The following is a 22,524-nucleotide window of genomic DNA, read 5'->3' on the forward strand; positions in this document are numbered from 1 at the left end:
TATTAATTAAGGTATCTTTACTTTTACTCAAGATTGACAATTGGGTACTTTTTCCACCACTTGGGCCAGTAACCGAAAGGTTGCTGGATCGAATTCCGAGCTGACAAGGTCAACATCTCTCTCTCTGCCCCTGAACAAGGCAGTTAACCCACTGTTCCCCGTAGGCCGTCAGTGTAAATAAGAATTCGTTCTTATTAACTGACTTGCCTAGTTAAATAAAGGTTAAATAAAAATAAATGAATACAAATTATTATATTTGTATTTAAAATCACTTGAGCTGATTTCCTGGTGTGTTTACAGTCTATTATGGTTATTTGTTTTGCTCATTAAAACTTGGGGGGCCAAATAAAACCACCCGTGAGCCGCCAGTTGGGGAAACGTGGTTTATACTTAATGTCCAGTTGGGGTGGTACTGCAACATATTGACCAACCGCCATTAAACCCGACCAAACAAGGACAAGTCCTGTTGCGCTGCGGGAGTCGGCGAACAGGAAGTTCCGGGCAGGCGTCAACCATAATGAAAGCGTCAGAACTGTTCTCTGAAGACGATAGCTTTTATGTCCGTTTCAAATGTATTCTAACAGGTATGTCATTGCACGTTTAAACTTTATAATATCGAAATAACATGTCAGGTCACAAATCCGTCAAGTTATTATCGCGTTTGTTAATAAAGGTTTGTGAAGAACGTGCTAAAAAATATAATGTTAGTCATATAGTTAGCTAGCTGACAGACTTTGGGGTTTTCAGAGTTTAATAATTTACCTTATTTCGTCAACGTAATTTCATAAAGAATCAATTGATTTGAGATTTGTGAGTTCGTTTGACATGTTTATTATTCTGATTATTCCATATGTTTATGAGCTGGTAAAATGGCGGCGCCTCTCGGTCTGAGTCAATAGACTTGCAGGCTGTGCGGCTGCACCAGAGAGACAGTTTTAGGGTTGTTTTACTGTTTACAAGCAGAATGTCATGTTCGTCTGATTTCTACATGTCACTGTAACATATTCAGACACATTCAGTTGTTTCTATATTTATCGATAGTAGTTACTATGGTGTGAATGGGAAATACAATCGTTTTTTTGTGGGTGAAATAAGTAGAAAAATGGTGCATAGTTCTGCTTCAAACAAACTGCAACCTTTTATTAAACGTTTATTTATGTGAATTTAGGTCGTCTACTATATATTAACTGCACTTAGGGAGTGAACATTATTTACAATAAGGTCCTCTGAAAGCAAAATGGATGGCCATCCCGTCAACAAAATATATATTGAACCCCCCTGAATGCTTGCTTTTGGACATTGTCTTCAATAAAAGAGGCCTGGTGTGTGGAGGAATAGTATATTTTTGGGGGACTAGGCCTAATCAACAATAAAATCACAGCACAGCCATTGGTTATACAGCATTAAACACGTTTGGGATTAACATGTGTGGGTTGGAATAACCTTTCCCAGTATTTACAACCATCCCAGCAACTATCATAGAAATACAGTATAACTTTGCTCTGTGCTTCCTCCCAGCATGCACTTGGTATTCTATAGGCTATGATCATTTGATTGGCATCACATTAAATAGCCTATAGTCCCACTTGATATTGTCCAGCAGAGAATCAGAGATGAGGGGAGGCATATAAGGCCAGAGGGGGTTTGTGATATAGCCAATATACCACGGATAAGGCTGTTGTGGAGGGCCTGGATACAGAATTATTGCTATTATAAACAGGTTACCAATGTAATTAGAACAGTAAAAAGGAATGTTTTGTCATACCCGTGGTATATGGTCTAATATGCCATGGCTGTCAGCCAATCAGTGTTAAGGGCACAAACCATCCATCAATTACAAATGACATGACCCCCTTCTGGACTAGATTAAAACAATACTAAACCCTCCCCTTGACTGAGATTGAAAAAGCATAACCTTCATTTTCCTCCAGGTAACCATTCTGTACATTTAGATTCTGTACATTTATCTCTTACGTTGGGTCATTTAAAGTGTGAACTTTATGTCTAATATGAATTAATGTTTGTTCTCAATGTTTAACTACCTGATCTGTTGAAATGAGATGATTGAACAAGAAAAAATAAATTTTAGAGAATATAGAAAGCGCCAGAACTGTTAAGAAAATAACTCTTGTGTCCATTTGTCTTTATTACTACAGACCGACTCAGATTAAGTCTGAGGCCGTTAACGTCAACAGTGAGGACAAACCCAGCCTGTCTCTCTCCTTCCACACTGAGTAGAAACCTACAGTCACTGGGTCCTGATTGTGACAGTGGAGCCCAGTTTGTACTGCAGGATCCAGAGATGGCATCAGTGAAGATGGAAGACTGCAGTCAAACACTGGAGCTGAATGTCAACATTAAAGATGAAGAAGAAGAGGAGGAGAAGATTAGGACAACTGTTAGTCATGGTAACAGCAGGTTATATCTATCTATAAGTTATCTTCATAAATTAGACCTTAACTTATGACCAGTCTATTGATAGGTTGACTTCTGTAATTCTGACATCAAACATCCCTGAACAACTGGGCTGTCTGGAGTGATCAGAGAGGAGACTAAAGAAGTGAAGTAGACAACTGCCAGTTTTTTAAAGTTCTATGAAATGAGTCTATGTAGTTACTAACCCTTGTGATAGTGAGTGGAGGATGATATGAAATGAGTCTGTGTAGTTACTAACCCTTGTGATAGTGAGTGGACGATGATTATGGATAATTATTTTCACTCCTTTTGCCTTCGACTGTTCGGGCCAATTCCAGATATTTAGGGAAATACACTGAAATTCCAGTTCTCTTCAATGATTTTCATTTAGGAAAATGTGGAATTGGAAATTGGTTTACTTTCTGAATTGACTGTTATTTAAAAGGAATTGACCCCAACCCAGACTCTTACCCACTTTTAGAATAGTTTTACTCCCCTGTATTGTGCAGCCTACTGACATGAATACATACACTACCAGCCTACTGATATGAATACATATGTCACCCTGTACAGACAGAAGAGGACCGGCCACCCCACATAGCCTGGTTCCTCTCTAGGTTTCTTCCTAGGTTCTGGCCTTTCTAGGGAGTTATTTTATTAGCCACTGTGCTTCTACATCTACATTGCTTGCTCTTTGGGGTTTTAGACTGGGTTTCTGTAAAGCACGTATACATGTCAAATGTATTTTATGATACACTTTTACATCAGCAGTTGTCACAAAGTGCTTTACAGAAACCCAGCCTAAAACCCCAAGAGCAAGCAATGCAGATGTAGCTTCATAAAATACATTTGACATGAAAATCAAACCAACTGACTGGTTCTTCTGATGTTGTTCACACAGGAGACCATGTTGAGACATTCTCTACAGCCAGAGAGCAACAGCAGGAAGATCACAGAGCTAAGAGGTCTCACCACTGCCCACATTGTGAGGAGATTTTCCCAATTATATCAAAGCTAAAAACACACCTAAAAATACACACAGGAGAGAATCTGTATTCCTGTACTGACTGTGGGAAGAGATTCACAACATCAAGGGCTCTGACACTTCATCAGAGAGTGCACACAGGAGAGAAACCTTACTACTGCTCGTACTGTGGGCAGAGTTACTCTCAACAGAGCAACTTCAAAAAACACCAACGTCTACACACAGGAGAGAAGCCTTACTCCTGCTGTGACTGTGGAAAATGCTTTACAACATCATCTGAGCTAACAGTTCATCAGAGAACACACACTGGAGAAAAGCCTTACATCTGTTCTGACTGTGGGAAGAGTTTCTCCCACCTGTGTAACTTTAAAGCACACCAACGTATACATTCAGGAGAGAAGCCATACTCTTGCTCTGACTGTGGGAAGAGTTTCTCCCGATTGTATACCTTAAAATCACATGGACGTACCCATACAGGAAAGAAGCCTTACTCCTGTTCTGACTGTAGGAAGAGTTTTTCTCACCAGGGTAGCTTTAAAGCACACCAACGTATACATACAGGAGAGAAGCCATACTCTTGCTCTGACTGTGGGAAGAGTTTCTCTCAACAGAGCAACTTAAAAACACACCGACGTATACACACAGGAGAGAAGCCTTACTACTGCTCTGACTGTGGGAAGAGTTTCTCTCAAGAGAGCAACTTAAAAACACACCAACGTAAACACAAAGGAGAGAAGCCTTACATCTGCTCTGTCTGTGGGAAGAGTTTCTCTCTACAGAACCAATTAAAAACACACCAACGTATACATAAAGGAGAGAAGCCTCGTCAGTTCTCTCAGACCAGCTGAGATTAAAATTGAGTGATGGAGTGATTTTTATCTGATTGCTCGACTTGGACTGAAATAAGTGCCGGCACTTTATATTTAGCTTCCACAATACTTTTGAGCTCATCTATAACAGGAACAGGAGCTCAAGCAGTAGAACATTTGAGGGCCTGGTACTCCGCTCTGTTAAGTTCCTGCCCAAGTCAAGCGCCGGAACTCACAACATGTATCAGATAGAGATGGTGTGATGATCAGTCACCATTAGTTTGGGTGGGGGGGGGGGTTGGTTTTTACTACATAGTTATTTGTTTAATGATACACAGCCTCTGAAACACCTACATGTGTTTATTAAATTGTCTTTTAAAACTAGGTTAGTTATTATAGTTATTCATCATCAATGTGTTTATTAAATTGTCTTTTAAAACTAGGTTAGTTATTTTAGTTACTGATCATGAATGTGTTTGGATAAATACATCCAGTGACGTTACTAGTCCTGGGCTTTCGGGGGCTTCAGCCCCGGATGTTTTAGGCCCCAAACTTTGGATGGTAAAAAAATATATACTGTGTATCTGTAAAGTATTCAGACCCCTTCCCTTTTTCATTTTTTTTTTACATCCTCATTCTAAAGTTTGATAGTGAAATTTCTTGCACATTTATTAAAAATAATAAAAAAACAGAAACCTTGTTTACATAAGTATTTAGACCCTTTTCTATGAGACTTGAAGTTGAGCTCAGGTGCATCCCTTTTCCGTTGATCATCTTTTAAATGTTTCTACAACTTGATTGGAGGCCACCTGTGGTAAAATCAATTGATCGGACATGATTTGGAAATGCACACACCTGTCCATATAAGGTCCCACAGTTGCCGGTGCATGTCAGAGCAAACACCAAGCCATGAGGTCAAAGGAATTGTCAGTAGATCCTGAAACAAGATTACGTTGAGGCATGTATCTGGGGAAGGGTACCAAAACATTTCTGCAGCAAAGAAGGTAACCAAGAACACAGTGGCCTCCATCATTCTTCATTGGAAGAAGTTTGGAACCACCAAGACACTTCCTAGAGTTGGCCGCCTGTCCAAATTGAGCAATCGATGGTCACTCTGACAGAGCTCCAGAGTTCCTCTGTGGAGATGGGAGAATCTTCCAGAAGGACAACCATCTCTGCAGCACTCCACCATTCCGGCCTTTATGGTAGAGTGGCCAGACGGAAGCCACTCTTCAGTAAAAGGCACATGACAGCCTGCTTGGAGTTTGCCAAAAGGCACCTAAAGGACTCTCTGACCATGAGAAACAAGATTCTCTGGTCTGATGAAACCAAGATTGAACTCTTTGGCCTGAATACCAAGTGTCACGTCTGGAGGAAACCTGTCACCATGCCTACGGTAAAGCATGGTGGTGGTAGTATCATGCTGTGGGGATGTTTTTCAGCGGCAGGGACTAGGAAACTAGTCAAGATTGAGGGAAAGGTGAACGGAGCAAATTGTAGAGAGATCCTTGATGAAAACCTGTTCCATAGCACTCAGGACCACAACGACCCTAAGCACACAGCCAAGACAATGCAGGAGTAAATTCGGTACAAGTCTCTGAATGTCCTTGTGTGGCCCAGCCAGAGCCTGGACTTGAACCAGATTGAACATCTCTGGAGAGACCTGAAACTAGCTGTGCAGTGACGCTCCCCATCCAACCTGACAGAGTTTGAGAGGATCTGCAGAGAAGAATGGGAGAAACTCCTCAAATACAGGTTTGCCAAGCTTGTAGCATCATACCCAAGAAGACTCGAGTCTGTAATCACTGCCAAACATGCTTCAACAAAGTATTAAGTAAAGGGTCTGAATACTTATGTGAATGCAATATTTGAGTTTTTAAACCCCCCCCCCCCAAAAAAATAAAAATAAACTGTTTTTGCTTTGTCATTATGGCGTATCGTGTGTCGCTTGATGAGGGGGAAAAAACTGTCCAGTCACCTGGAAAGATCCTCATCCATCTACCACCACTACCAAACTTTGAACCAGCTGCTAAACAAGGTAGCGAATCAGGAGAAAAGGATAATAAAATGTATTCAGACCTGGAAATAGGAGTTTCCTTTCACATGATACAGAGGGAGAACTAATGTACAGGATTCCCCATTTGCACGTAAGTTGTTGAATAGTTTAAACTGTGGTAGTGAATGTTGATTTTTTTTTTAGTAACCCATTATCGACTGACAGGTTCAGGTTGTCTCACTACACTGAACAAAAATATAAAACTCCACATGTAAAGTGTTGGTCCCACATTTCATGAGCTGAAATAAATAAAAAAATCCCAGAAATGTTCCAAATACACAAAAAGCTTATTTCTCTCAAATGTTGTGCGCAAATTCGTTTACATCCATGTTAATGAGCATTTCTCCTTTGCCATGATAATCCATCCACAGGTGTGGCATATCAAGAAGCTGATTAAACAGCATGATCATTACACTGGTGCACCTTGTGCTTTGGACAATAAAACGCTACTTTATTAAAATGTGCAGTTTTGTCACAACACAATGCCACAGATGTCTCACAAGGTTTGTGGTTGGCTTGCTGACTGCAAGAATGTCCACCAGAGCTGTTTCCAGATAATTTTATGTTAATTTCTCTACCATAAGCCGTCTCCAGTCTCATTTTCAGAGAATTTGGCAGTTTGTCCAACCGGCCTCACAACCGCAGACCACATACCAGCCCACGACCTCCACATCCGGCTTCTTCACCTATGGGTGAAGGGGGTTGCTGAGGAGTATTTCTGCCTGTAATAAAGCAATTTTGTGGGGAAAAACTTATTCTGATTGACTGGGTCTGGCTCCCAAGTGGGTGGGCCTTTGCCCTCCAAGGCTGCATCCCTGCCCAATCATGTGAAATTCATAGATTAGGGCCTAATTAATTACATTGAAATAGACTGATTTCCATATATATTAACCCAGCAAAAAAATAAACGTCCCTTTTTCAGGACCCTGTCTTTCAGATATAATTTGTAAAAATCGAAATAACTTCACAGATCTTCATTGTAAAGGGTTTAAACCCTGTTTCCCATGCTTGGTCAATGAACCATAAACAATTAATGAACATGCACCTGTGGAACGGTCGTTAAGACAAGAACAGCTTAAGCAATTAACGTCACAGTTATGAAAGCTTAGGACACTAAAGAGGCCTTTCTACTGACTCTGAAAAACACCAAAAGAAAGATGCCCAGGGTCCCTGCTCATCTGCATGAATGTGCCTTAGGCATGCTGCAAGGACTGCAGATGTGGCCAGGACAATAAATTGCAATGTCCGTACTGTGAAATGCCTAAGACAGTGCTACAGGGAGACAAGACAGGCAGCGGATCGTCCTCGCAGTGGCAGACCATGTGTAACAACACCTGCACAGGATCGGTACATCCAAACATCACACCTGCGGGACAGGTACAGGATGGCAACAACAACTGTCCAAGTTACACCAGGAAGGCACAATCCCTCCATCAGTGCTCAGACTGTCCACAATAACCTGAGAGAGGCTGGACTGAGGGCTTATAGGCCTGTTGTAAGGCAGGTCCTCACCAGACATCACCAGCAACAACGTCGCCTATGGGCACATACTCACTGTTGCTGGACCAGACAGGACTGGCAAAAAAGTGCTCTTCACTGACGAGTCGCGGTTTTGTCTCACCACGGATTCACATTTATCGTCAAAGGAATGAGCGTTACACCAAGGCCTGTACTCTGTCTGGAGTGGAATCGATTTGGAGGTGAAGGGTCCGTCATGGTCTAGGGCGGTGTGTCAGCATCACCGTACTGATTTTGTTGTCATTGCAGGCAATCTCAACGCTGTGCGTTACAGGGAAGACATCCTCCTCCCTCATGTGGTACCCTTCCTGCAGGCTCATCCTGACATGACCCTCCAGCATGACAATGCCACCAGCGATACTGTTCATTCTGTGCACGATTTTTGCAAGTGGAGGAATGTCAGTGTTCTTGCATGGCCAGGGAAGAGCCCGGTTCTCAATCCCATTGAGCATGTCTGGGACTTGTTGGATCGGAGGGTGAGAGCTAGGGCCATTCCCCCCAGAAATGTCTGGGAACTTGCAGGTGCCTTGGTGGAAGAGTGGGGTAACATCTCACAGCAAGAACTGGCAAATCTGGTGCAGTCCATGAGGAGGAGATGCACTGCAGTACTTAATGCAGCTGGTGGCCACACCAGATACTGACTGTTACTTTTGATTTTGACCCCCCCCCCCCCCCCCCCCTCTTTATACAGGGACACATTATTCCATTTTGTTAGTCACATGCCTGTGGAACTTGTTCAGTTTATGTCTCAGTTGAAACTCATGTTCATACAAATATTTACACATGTTAAGTTTGCTGAAAATAAACGCAGTTGACAGTGAGAGGATTTTTCTTTTTTTTCGCAGAGTTTATGTGTGTATATACAGTGGGGCAAAAAAGTATTTAGTCAGCCACATATTGTGCAAGTTCTCCCACTTAAAAAGATGAGAGAGGCCTGTAATTTTCATCATAGGTACACTTCAACTATGACAGACCAAATTAGAAAAAAAATCCAAAAATCACATTGTAGGATTTTTAATGAATTTATTTGCAAATTATGGTGGAAAATAAGTATTTGGTCACCTACAAGAAGCAAGATTTCTGGAGCAATTTCCAAACGCCTGAAGGTACCACGTTCATCTGTACAAGCAATAGTACGCAAGTATAAACACCTTGGGACCACGCAGCGTTCTGTCTCCTAGAGATGAATGTACTTTTGTGCGAAAAGTGCAAATCAATCCCAGAACAACAGCAAAGGACCTTGTGAAGATGCTGGAGGAAACAGGTACAAAAGTATCTATTTCCACAGTTAAACAAGTCCTATATCGACATAAACTGAAAGGTCGCTCAGCAAGGAAGAAGCCACTGCTCCAAAACTGACATAAAAAAGCCAGACTACGGTTTGCAACTGCAAATGGGGACAAAGATTGTAATTTTTGGAGAAATGTCCTCTGGTCTGATGAAACAAAATAGAACTGTTTGGCCATAATGGCCATTATTATGTTTGGAGGAAAAGGGGGGAGGGGTTGCAAGCTGAAGAACACCATCCCAACCGTGAAGCACGGGGGTGGCGGCATAATGTTGTTGGGGTGCTTTGCTGCAGGAGGGACTGGTGCACTTCACAAAATAGATGGCATCATGAGGATGGAAATTTATGTGGATATATTGAAGCAACATCTCAAGACATCAGTTAAAGTTAAAGCTTGGTCGCAAATGGGTCTTCCAAATGGACCCCAAGCATACTTCCAGTTGTGGCAAAATGGCTTAAGGACAACAAAGTCAAGGTATTGGAGTGGCCATCACAAAGCCCTGACCTCAAGCCCTGACCTCAATCCTATAGAACATTTGTGGGCAGAACTGAAAAAGTGTGTGCGAGCAAGGAGGCCTACAAACCTGACTCAGTTACACCAGCTCTGTCAGGAGGAATGGGCCAAAAATTCACCCAACTTATTGTGGGAAGCTTGTGGAAGGCCACCTGAAACGTTTTACCCAAGTTAACAATTTAAAGGCAATGCTACCAAATACTAATTGAGTGCATGTAAACTTCTGACCCACTGGGAATGTGATGAAAGAAATAAAAGCTGAAGTAAATCATTGTCTCTGCTATTATTCTGACATTTCACATTCTTAAAAATAAAGTGATGATCCTAACTGACCTAAGACAGGGAATTTTTACCAGAATTACATGTTAGGAATTGTGAAAAACTGAGTTCAAATGTATTTGGCTAAGCTGTATGTAAACTTCCGAATTCAACTGTATATATATATTAATAGTCGGGAAACAGGAAGTTCCGGGCAGGCTCCGGACACAATGAAGTCTGTGGAATTGTTCTCTGAAGACAGTAGCGGTTGTGTCCGTTCAGAAGTATTAACTAAAGGTATGCAATAGCACGTTTAAAACGCTCTAATATCGAAAGAACATGTCGTAACATGTGAGGTAACAAATCCGTCAAGGTATTATCGCGTTTGTTAAAGGTTTTATGACGTTTTAGTTTTGTGCTACACCGAGTGAGTGAAGAACGTGATTAAATATAATTTTAGAAGTCACATTTAGCAAGCTAAGTTTAGACTTTGGGTTTGTCAGAGTGAATGGATGTACATTATTTCGTTAATCTAATTTCATAAAGAATCAATTGATTTGAGATTTGTGAGTTCGTTTGACATGTTTATTATTGTGATTATTCCATATGTTTATGAGCTGGTAAAATGGCGGCGCCTCTCGGTCTGAGTCAATAGACTTGCAGGCTGTGCGGCTGCACCAGAGAGACAGTTTCAGGGTTGTTTTACTGTTTACAAGCAGAATGTCATGTTCGTCTGATTTCTACATGTCACTGTAACAATATTCAGACACATTCAGTTTCTATATTTATCTATAGTTGTCACTATGTGAGTGAAATAGTGGAAAATAGTACATAGTTATGCCTCAAACTGCAACCTTGTATTAATTGTTTATTTAGTCATTTATGCATTAACGTGGATTTTAGGAAGTCTGCTATAGCTTATCTGCACGTAGAGTGAACATGTTTAATAAGGGTTACATGGAGAAAATATCTGAAAGGAAAATGGAGGCCGTCCTGTCAGCAAAATCTATTAGACATAAACCGTCCCTGAACGCTTGAAAATAAGACGCTCTCTTTATACCCCAAAATAACGATTAAAACAAGATGGATAGTAGAGAACATGTCTACCGTTTACCAACACTTCTTGGACAGACCAGAGCCTTTAGACATGAACTTTATTAACTGTTCTTCGTCCTGTAAGCGTTGCATGGCAACGCAGGAATTCTGATCGCGTTCAGGGCTGCGGGACAGAAGGTCGTGGGTTCGCAGACCACCGTGAACAAGAGTGTGGATAGATCTATTTTATGGTGAAAGCATTCCATGAATCTATCATCGTATTTGCAGGTCTGAGGGGAAGAAAAAGCCTTTTATAAACATTTCATACAAGTCTACGTCATTTTACGTATTAGCCAAATGTTTTTTTATTACCACACAGGCTAAGAATGGAGAAAGGCCTATGTGTTTATCTCCATATTTCTCCAATGCCAAATCAGTGTTTCTTGTTTGCAACGAAATTGTCCCGGTTTGCAAATAACTAAATCTGAGACCATCTGACATGATTGGTGGGTGGGAGGTGGGGGCGGGAGGTCCAGTATAAACACAAACTCACTTCCTTGACAACAGCTCTGCTCCCGTTAAGCGCTAGAAGTATAAAAGCCGGATGTCTGCAGAGGATGCATCTGCAGTCAGATATCGGATTGACCATCCAGTCTTTTAGCAGAGAAATGTAAATCTCTAACTGCTGGCTACTCTCATTCTGTGTCTTTAACCCAACAAGCATTTCCCTAAAAGCTGTCTGATACCAAAAAAAGGCAATACCGATTAATCGGCCGATTTTTAATTTAAAAAATATATATTATTTGTAAAAATGACAATTACAACAATACTGAATGAACACTTATTTAACTTAATACAATACATCAATAAAATCAATTTAGCCTCAAATAAATAATGAAACATGTTCAATTTGGTTTAAATAATGCAAAAACAAAGTGTTGGAGAAGAAAGTAAAAGTGCAATATGTGCCATGTAAGAAAGCTAACGTTTCAGTTCCTTGCTCAGAACATGAGAACATATGAAAGCTGGTGGTTCCTTTTAACATGAGTCTTCAATATTCCCAGGTAAGAAGTTTTAGGTTGTAGTTATTATAGGAATTATAGGACTATTTTTCTCTATACCATTTGTATTTCATTAACCTTTGACTATTGGATGTTCTTATAGGCACTTTAGTATTACCAGTGTAACTATAGCTTCCGTCCCTCTCCTCGCTGCTCCCTGGGCTCGATCCAGGAACACAACTACAACAGCCACCCTTGAAGCAGCGTTACCCATGCAGAGCAAGGAGAACAACCACTCCAAGTCTCAGAGCGATTGACGTTTGAAACGCTATTAGCGGCTAACTAGCTAGCCATTTCACATTGGTTACACGAGCCTCATCTCGGGAGTTGATAGGCTTGAAGTCATAAACAGTGCAATGCTTGACGCACAACGAAGAGCTGCTGGCAAAACGCACTAAGGTGCTGTTTGAATGAATGCTTACGAGCCTGCTGGTGCCTACCAGCGCTCAGTCAGACTGCTCTATCAAATCATAGACTTAGTAATAACATAATAACACACAGAAATACGAGCCGTAGGTCATTAATAAGGTCGAATCTGGAAAATATCGTCTCGAAAACAAGATGTTTATTCTTTCAGTGAAATACGGAACCGTTCCGTATTTTATCTAACGGGTGGCATCCATATTCCTGTTACATTGCACAACATTCAATGTTATGTCATAATTACCTAAAATTCCCAAACTGTTGCGTATACCCTGACTCTGCGTGCAATGAACACAAGAGAAGTGACACAATTTCACCTGGTTAATATTGCCTGCTAACCTGGATTTCTTTTAGCTAAATATGCAGGTTTAAAAATCTATACTTCTGTGTAATGATTTTAAGAAAGGCATTGATGTTCATGTTTAGGTACACATTGGAGCAACGATACGCACCGCATCGATTATATGCAACGCAGGACACGCTAGATAAACTAGTAATATCATCAACCATGTGTAGTTAACTAGTGATTATGATTGATTGTTTTTTTATAAGATAAGTTTAATGCTAGCTAGGAACTTACCTTGGCTTACTGCATTCGAGTCTCCTCGTGGAGTGCAATGGAGTGCAATGAGAGGCAGGTGGTTAGAGCGTTGGACTAGTTGCAAGATTGAATCCCCCGAGCTGACAAGGTGAAAATCTGTCGTTCTGCCCCTGAACGAGGCAGTTAACCCACCGTTCCTATGCCGTCATTGAAAATAAGAATGTGTTCTTAACTGACTTGCCTAGTTAAATAAAGTTGTAAAAAAAAAAAAAAAAAGTAGGCCAAACCAAAAATACCGATTTCCGATTGTTATGAAAACTTGAAATCGGCCCTAATTAATCGGCCATTCCGATGAATCGGTCGACCTCTAGTTTAAACATCTTCTATTGTACAGAAAGTAAATAGCTTAATAAATTGGTAGTGACAGAATTAGATTACAAGTCTTTTTTGTTTGTCTCCTGGGCTATTGAAGGTTGTAGCTCAGCCTCTGAATGTCAAGGAAACAACGTAACTTCTTCCCTGGTTATTTTACAGCTTGTTTCTAGCGTAAAGCAGCGCTGACCAAAAACACTGTTATAGATCTCTTTATATAATCGGATCAGTTTTATTTTCTTCATGTTATTCTAACAAGTGGTAGGCCTGTGCTTTTTTGACATCATCTTCACTAAAAGAGGCCTATGGCATAACCCCTCAAGTGGAGTCTGGGTTTTAACTCAACAGCCCTTCACTGACATGGAGGTAGGCTATTTAAAGAGTGCATGGTGAGTGTGCGCTAGTCCGTGCCCAAGATTGTGTGTATTTTTTGGGGACTTGGCCTAATCAACAAAAAAATCTGAAGAAACCTTTCGCTCTCTTCTTCACAGCACAGCCATTGGTTAGGATAGGACTACACAGCACAGCCATTGGTTAGGATAGGACTACACAGCACAGCCATTGGTTAGTATAGGCCTAAACAGCACAGCCATTGGTTAGTATAGGCCTACACAGCACAGCCATTGGTTAGGATAACACAGCACAGCCATTGGTTAGGACAAGCCGACACAGCACAGCCATTGGTTAGGATAACACAGCACAGCCATTGGTTAGGATAAGCCGACACAGCACAGCCATTGGTTAGGATAAGCCGACACAGCACAGCCATTGGTTAGGATAACACAGCACAGCCATTGGTTAGGATAGGCCTACACAGCACAGCCATTGGTTAGGCAGCATAAAAAAAACAGTTTTGGCTCAACAAGCACAGAGCAGGCCGTTTCTCAGGGTTGGAATAACCTTTGCAGTGTGTAATGCAGCCTAGTTGTATTTCCACCATCCCAGCAACTATCCTAGAACCATATTATAACTTTGCTCTGCACTTCTCCCAGCATGCACTTCGTATCCTATAGCCCAGGGCTCTCCAACCCTGTTCCTGGAGAGCTACAGTCCTGTAGGCTTTCGCTCTAACCCTAATCTAGCACACCTAATTTTATAAACTGAACCAATGGGTTTGGAGTTAAAACCTTCAGGAGGGTAGCTCTCCAGGAACCGGGTTGGAGTTAAAACCTACAGGAGGGTATCTCTCCAGGAACCGGGTTGGAGTTAAAACCTACAGGAGGGTATCTCTCCAGGAACAGGGTTGGAGAGCCCTGCTTTAGCCTATAGACTATGGATAATTTGATTGACATTACACTAAATGGCCTATAGTCACACTTGATATTGCCCAGCAGAGAATCAGAGATGAGGGGCGGCATCAGGCACACATTGATATATAGCCAATCAGCGTTCAGGGCTCAAACCACCCAGTTTATAAAGCCTAATAAGCAAGTCATGGTAAAACACTGAGAAATATTGACATGTCATCAATTACAAATGACATGACCCTCTTCTGGACTAGATTAAAACAATACTCAACCCTCTCCTTGACTGAAATGGAAACAGCATAACCCTCCCTCATTTTCCTCCGGGTAACCATTCTGTACATTTAGATCCATCTCTTATTTGTGTTTTTTCTAATGTTTTGAATGAATGTTTTGTTGGCAATGCTTAGCTACCTGATCTATTGAAATGAGAGAATTGAACAACAACAAATATAATATCTTTTGAGAATTAAGTAAGCACCAGAACTGTCAAGGTTGTTTTCTGTTTCTCATTATATCTACAGGACGACTTGAATTAAGTCTGAGGCCGGTAACATCAACAGTGAGGACAAACCCAGCCTGCCTCTCTCCTTCCACACTGAGTCCAAACCGACAGTCACTGGGTCCTGATTGTGATAGTGGAGCCCAGTTTGCACTGCAGGATCCAGAGATGGCATCAGTGAAGGTGGAAGACAGCAGTCAAACACTGGAGCTGAATGTCAACATTAAAGATGAAGAAGAGGAGGAGAAGATTGGGACAACTCTTAGTCATGGTAACAGCAGGTTCCTCATAAGTTAGACTGGGTCATAAGTTAGACTTGGCCATAAGTTAGACTGGGTCACAAGTTAGACTGGGTCACAAGTTAGACTGGGCCATAAGTTAGACTGGGTCATAAGTTATAGAGGTCTAAAGCTAGGAGAGAGGAGACTAAAGAAGTGAAGTAGACAAACTGCCAGTGTTTTAAAGTTATATGAAATGAGTCTGTGTCGTTACTAACCCTTGTGATAGTGAGTGGAGGATGATATGAAATGAGTCTGTAGTTACTAACCCTGGTGATAGTGAGTGGAGGATGATATGAAATGAGTCTGTGTAGTGACTAACCCTTGTGATAGTGAGTGGAGGATGATATGAAATTAGTCTGTGTAGTTACTAACCCTTGTGATAGTGAGTGGAGGATGATATGAAATGAGTCTGTGTATTTACTAACCCTTGTGATAGTGAGTGGAGGGTGATATGAAATGAGTCTGTATAGTTACTAACCCTTGTGATAGTGAGTGGAGGATGATATGAAATAAGTCTGTGTAGTGACTAACCCTTGTGATAGTGACTGGAGGATGATATGAAATGAGTCTGTGTAGTTACTAACCCTTGTGATAATGAGTGGAGGATGATATGAAATGAGTCTGTGTAGTTACTAACCCTTGTGATAGTGAGTGGAGGATGATATGAAATGAGTCTGTGTAGTTACTAACCCTTGTGATAGTGAGTGGAGGATGATATGAAATGAGTCTGTGTAGTTACTAACCCTTGTGATAGTGAGTGGACGATGATTCTGGGTAATTATTTTCACCCCTTTAGCCTTAGACTGTTGTCAGGGTTGGTGTCAATTCCAGATCATTCAGGAAATACACTGAAATTCTAATTCTCTTCAATGCTTTTCAATTAGCAGCATGTGGAATTTGGTTTACTTTCTGAATTGATTGGAATTGAAAAGGAATTGACCCCAACCCAGACTGTTACCCACTTTTAGAATAGTTTTACTCCCCTGTATTGTACAGCCTACTGATATGAAGTCATAAGTCACCAGGTACAGCCAGAAGAGGACTGGCCACCCCTCGGTTCCTTTCTAGGTTTCTTCCTATGTTCCTCTGTTCCTGCATTCTAGCAAACCTACTCATTCAAGGGTTTTTCTTATTTTTTTTTACTACTTTCTACATTGTAGAATAACAATGAAGACAAACTATGAAATAACACATGGAATCATGTAGTAACCAAAATAAAGTGTTAAACAAATCAAAAATATATTTTATATTATTCAAAGTAGCCACCCTTTGCCTTGATGACAACTTTGCACACTCTTGGCATTCTCTCAACCAGCTTCACCTGGAATGCTTTTCCAGCAGTCTTGAAGGAGTTCCCACATATGCTGAGCACTTGTTGGCTGCTTTTTTTTTTTTTTTTGAGTGGGCAGCTTGATGAGAGCCAGTCAATGTTTCACACGTTATCCAGATAATGACGGTTAGCACTTGGTGGTCTATAGCAGCTTCCCACTAGAATGGGCTTTAGGTGAGGCAGATGAATCTGTAGCCGTATTACTTCAACAGTATTTAACATGAGATCGTCTCTAATCTTTACAGGAATGTGGTTCTGAATATAAACAGCAACACCTCCCCCATTGGCATTTCTGTCTTTTCTGTAGATGTTATAACTATGTATTGCTACCACTGTATCATCAAAGGTATTATCTAAGTAGAGTTTCAGAGAGAGTCAAAATATGTATGTCATTTGTAACTAGCAAGTTATTGATATCATGAACCTTGTTTTTTAGGTTACATATATTAATATGGGCTATTTTTAGCACTTTTATGCGTTGCTTGATTGTTTTTAATGCTTTACTGAGAAGCTTTATCAGGTAGACTTACTTATATTATGTACATTGGAGATGATAGTGCTGTGAGCTGCACAAAGTGGTCTTCTTACTAGGGCACACCGGTAGCCATGCTGGTTAAGTGTGGCTTTGAATTCTAAATAAATCACTGACAGTGTCACCAGCAAAGCACCCCCACACCACCTCCGTTGCTTCACGGTGGGAACCACACAAGCAGAGATCATCCGTTCACCCACACCACATCTCAGAAAGACACGGCAATTGGAACCAAAAGGACAAACCATTTCTTTGGGCTGCAATCTGAGGTGCACTTGACTCTAATGTTGTTTCTCTTTGCTTTATTTCAGCTGTTTTTGTCATAATATGGATGGTATTTTACCAAATAGGGCTCTTCTGTATCCCACCCCTACCTTGTCACAACACAACTGATTGGCTCAAACGCATTAAGAAGGAAAGAAATTCCACAAAGTAACTTTTAACAAGGCACACCTGTTAATTGAAATGCATTCCAGATGACTTCCTCACGAAGCTGGTTGAGAGAATGCAAAGCTTTCATCAAGGCAAAGGGTGGCTACTTTGAAAAATCTAAAATATATTTTTGATGTCTTCACTATTATTCTACAATGTAGAAAATTGTAAAAAATAAATGAAAACCCTGGAAGGAGTAGGTGTCCAAACATTTGACTGGTACTGTATATCACACCAACTGACTGGTTCTTCTGATGTTGTTCACACAGGAGACCGTGTTGAGACATTCCCTACATCCAGAGTGACACAGCAGGAAGATCACAGACCTAAGAGGTCTCACCACTGCCCACATTGTGAGGAGAATTTTCCAATTCTATCAAAGCTAAAAGTACACTTAAAAATACACACAGGAGACAATCTGTATTCCTGTACTGACTGTAGGAAGAGATTCACAACATCAAGGGCTCTGACACTTCATCAGAGAGTGCACACAGGAGAGAAGCCTTACTCCTGCTCGTACTGTGGAAAATGCTTCACAACATCGTCTGAGTTAACAGTTCATCAGAGAACACACACTGGAGAAAAGCCTTATATCTGCTCTGACTGTGGGAAGAGTTTTTCTCACCTGTGTAACTTTAAAGCACACCAACGTATACATGCAGGAGAGAAGCCGTTCTCCTGCTCTGACTGTGGGAAGAGTTTCTCTCAACAGAACCATTTAAAATCACACCAACGTATACACACAGGAGAGAAGCCTTACTTCTGCTCTGACTGTAGGAAGAGTTTCTCCCACCTGTGTAACTTTAAAGCACACCAACGTATACATGCAGGAGAGAAGCCGTTCTCCTGCTCTGAGTGTGGGAAGAGTTTCTCTCAACAGAACCATTTAAAATCACACCAACGTATACACACAGGAGAGAAGCCTTACTACTGCTCTGACTGTGGGAAGAGTTTCTCTCGATTGGATACTTTAAAATCACATGAACGTATACATACAGGAAAGAAGCGTTACTACTGCTCCGACTGTAGGAAGAGTTTCTCCCACCAGGGTAGCTTAAAAAAACACCAATGTATACACACAGGAGAGAAGCCTTACTCCTGCTGTGACTGTGGAAAATGCTTCACAACATCATTTGATCTAAAAGTTCATCTGAGAACACACACTGGAGAAAAGCCTTACATATGCTCTGACTGTGGGAAGAGTTTCTCTCAACAGAGCAACTTAAAAACACACGAACGTATGCATAAAGGAGAGAAGCCTTACTACTGCTCTGTGTGTGGGAAGAGTTTCTCTCAACAGAGCAACTTAAAAACACATGAACGTATGCATAAAGGAGAGAAGCCTTACTACTGCTCTGTCTGTGGGAAGAGTTTCTCTCAACAGAGCAACTTAAAAACACACCAACGTATACATAAAGGAGAGAAGACTCATCAGTTCTCTCAGACCAGCTAAGATTAAAATCCCTCCCATCACTCAATTTTCATCTCATTGCTTGACTTGGACTGAAATAGGTGCCGGTACTGTTTTGTATTTAGCTTCCACAACATACATCATTCATAAGTAAATTATCTGTTTATAAAATATAAATTGGTATGTGTTATTCACTGACATGTGGACTTAAACTTCATTGTGTTCTGTGACATTTTAATCACTGCGTTGTAGAGATGATCTCTTTATCTATGTATGTTGCTATTGTGAGGTTAACACACGTCTAGCAGATTTAATTAGTCTGTCATAGGTTGTTATTCTATTCGTATTATACGGTAATTCATCAGTTCTGCCCCACAAAGGAAAATGTCAATAAACTCCCGTGATGCACTTTATGGTCTGCGGATTCAGTTTGTTCTAGTTTCCATGGTTAGTTTCCATGGTTAGTTTCCATGGTTTCCATGGTTAGTTTCCATGGTTAGTTTCCATAGTTTCCATGTTGTTGGAGAGTCAGGGGTTGTTACACTGTTATTATGGGGCGGCAGGGTAGCCTAGTGGTTAGAGAGTTGGACTAGTAACCGGAAGGTTGCAAGTTCAAACACCCGAGCTGACAAGGTACAAATCTGTCGTTCTGCCCCTGAACAGGCAGTTAACCCACTGTTCCCAGGCCGTCATTGAAAATAAGAATTTGTTCTTAACTGACTGCCTAGTTAAATAAAGGTTAAATAAAAATGACAAGAATTATCAAATTGCATCTGTCAATAGTTATTTTTTTTAAATTTACTACTACAGAATTTTTCAGTTTCAGATAAGTATTTTTAACTATTGGACAAGTAAAAAATAATTTGGACAAGTGGCAAGAAAAGTCCATGTCCAGCCCTGACATACTTAAGAAGGTGCAAACTGCACTATATATACTAAAGTATGTGGACACCCCCTTCAAATTAGTGGATTCGGCTATTTCAGCCACAGCCGTTGCTGACAGGTGTATAGAATCGAGCACACCGCCATGCAATCTCCACAGACAAACATTGGCGGTAGAATGGCCTTACTGAAGAGCTCAGTGACTTTCAAAGTGGCACCGTCATAGGATGCCACCTTTCCAACGAGTCAGTTTGTCAAATTTCTGCCGTGCTAAAGCTGCCCCAGTCAACTGTAAGTGCTGTTCTTGTGAAGTGGAAACGTCTACGAGCAACAACGTCTCAGCCGCAAAGTGGTAGTGCATAAAAATCGTTTTTCCTCAGTTGCAACACTCACTACCAAGTTCCAAACTGCCTCTGGAAGCAATGTCAGCACAAGAACTGTTTGTCTGGAGCTTCATGAAATGGGTTTCCATGACCTGTCACACACAAGCCTAAGATCACCATGCACAATGCTAAGCGTCGGCTGGAGTGGTGTAAAGCTCGCCGCCATTGGACTCTGGAGCAGTGAAAATGCATTCTCTGGAATGATAAATCACGCCTTACCATCTGGCAGTCCGACAGACGAATCTGGGTTATGGCAGATGCTAGGAGAACGCTACCTTCCCGAATGCATAGTGCCAACTGTAAAGTTTGGTGGAGGGGTAATAATGGTCTGGGGCTGTTTTTTATGGTTCGGGCAAAACCCCTCAGTTCTCGTGAAGGGAAATCTAACACTACAGTATACAATGGCATTCCAGACAATTCTGTGCTTCCAACTTTGTGGCAACAGTTTGGACAAGGGACTTTCCTGTTTCAGCATGACGATGCCCCCGTGCACAAAGCGAGATCCATACTGAAATGGTTTTGTCAAGATCGGTGTGGAAGAACTTGACTGGCCTGCACAGAGCTCTGACCTCAACCCCATCAAACACCTCTGGGATGAATTGGAACGCAGACTGCGAGCCAGGCCTAATCGCCCAACATCAGTGCCCTTACCTCGCTAATGCTTTTTTTGGGCTGAATGGAAGCAAGTCTCCGCAGCAATGTCCCAACATCTAGTGGAAAGCCTTCCCAGAAGAGTGGTGGCTCTTATAGCAGCAATGTCCCAACATCTAGTGGAAAGCCTTCCCAGAAGAGTGGTGGCTCTTATAGCAGCAATGTCCCAACATCTAGTGGAAAGCCTTCCCAGAAGAGTGGAGGCTGTTATAGCAGCAATGTTCCAACATCTAGTGGAAAGCCTTCCCAGAAGAGTGGAGGCTGTTATAGCAGCAATGTCCCAACATCTAGTGGAAAGCCTTCCCAGGAGAGTGGAGGCTGTTATAACAGCAATGTTCCAACATCTAGTGGAAATCCTTCCCAGGAGAGTGGAGGCTGTTATAACAGCAATGTCCCAACATCTAGTGAAAAGCCTTCCCAGGAGAGTGGAGGCTGTTATAACAGCAATGTCCCAACATCTAGTGAAAAGCCTTCCCAGGAGAGTGGAGGCTGTTATAACAGCAATGTCCCAACATCTAGTGAAAAGCCTTCCCAGAAGAGTGGCGGCTCTTATAGCAGCAATGTCCCAACATCTAGTGGAAAGCCTTCCCAGAAGAGTGGCGGCTCTTATAGCAGCAAAGGGGGGGGCGACCAACTCCATATTAATGCCCATGAGATGTAGTGTATTTTTCTATTGTGACACAAAAGTTACAAAACAAAAAACAACTAAACTTGTTGGTTGCATAAGTATTCACCCCCAAGTCAATACTTAGCAGAAGCACCGTTGGCAGTAATTACAGCTGTGAGTCTTTCTGGGTCTTTAAGAACTTTGCACATCTGAATCCTGCCATTTTTCTTGGGAAAATGACTTAAGCGCTTTCAAGTTGGATGGGGAACATTAGTCAACAGCAATTTCAAAGGCCACAGATTCTCAATTGGATTCAGGTCTCGCCTTTCTTCAGCAATGGCTTATTTCTCTCGCCGGGCTTCCATAAAGCCCAGCTTTGTGGAATGTACAGGTGGTAGTTGTCCCAAGGCCGGTTTCCCCCCCGTCTCAGCTGTGGATCTCTCCAGCTCTTTCACAGTTACCATTGGCCTCTTGGTTGCTTCTCGGTCTAATACCTTCCTTACCCGGGTCACTGAGTTTTGGTGGACGGCCTTCTTTAGTCAGAAGTAGCCCTTGTGCCATATTCTTTCCATTTTTATATTTTTTATAATGGATTTAACAGTGAGTTCTTGACCTACTGATGGCGTGGCTGCTATGACAACGGGCTGTTCAGACTGTACTCAGGCCTGTACTGACGTGTGTGGCTGTAGCTGTAGGGTTCCCTATAAAGTGCATAGGGCCCAGGTCAAACGTTGTGCATTGAGTTCAACACAGTGATCATTTTCAGATACTTTCTGTTTTCCTTCTCCTATCCAGATTCAACCTTGAAGCATAATTAATATACCCAGTATATGATAGACATCCTCAATGAATCCTGAGCATGAATTCATTAGTTGTAATTACAGATTTCATATGGGGAGAGGCCACAGAACAGGGGATGAGGAGGAGGAGTAGGAAGGCTCCACAGAACAGGGGATGAGGAGGAGGAGTAGGAAGGTTCCACAGAACAGGGGAT

General features: G+C 41.6%; 1 protein-coding gene across 1 annotated transcript in view; it reads left to right on the forward strand.

The window, feature by feature from the left end:
* Nucleotides 1-2,137: 2,137 nt before the first annotated feature.
* Nucleotides 2,138-22,524, forward strand: part of LOC110528889 (zinc finger protein OZF) — a 31,903-nt gene continuing 11,516 nt past the window's right edge. Inside the window, exons 1-3 of the mRNA XM_036974469.1 lie at nucleotides 2,138-2,408; nucleotides 15,044-15,292; nucleotides 17,866-18,754. Coding sequence (XP_036830364.1) covers nucleotides 2,303-2,408; nucleotides 15,044-15,292; nucleotides 17,866-18,754 — 1,244 coding nt within the window. The 5' untranslated portion in view covers nucleotides 2,138-2,302. The remainder of the gene's footprint in view (nucleotides 2,409-15,043; nucleotides 15,293-17,865; nucleotides 18,755-22,524) is intronic.

The sequence above is a fragment of the Oncorhynchus mykiss genome, unplaced genomic scaffold, assembly GCF_013265735.2.
Source record: "Oncorhynchus mykiss isolate Arlee unplaced genomic scaffold, USDA_OmykA_1.1 un_scaffold_577, whole genome shotgun sequence".
Classification (NCBI taxonomy): Eukaryota; Metazoa; Chordata; class Actinopteri; order Salmoniformes; family Salmonidae; genus Oncorhynchus; species Oncorhynchus mykiss.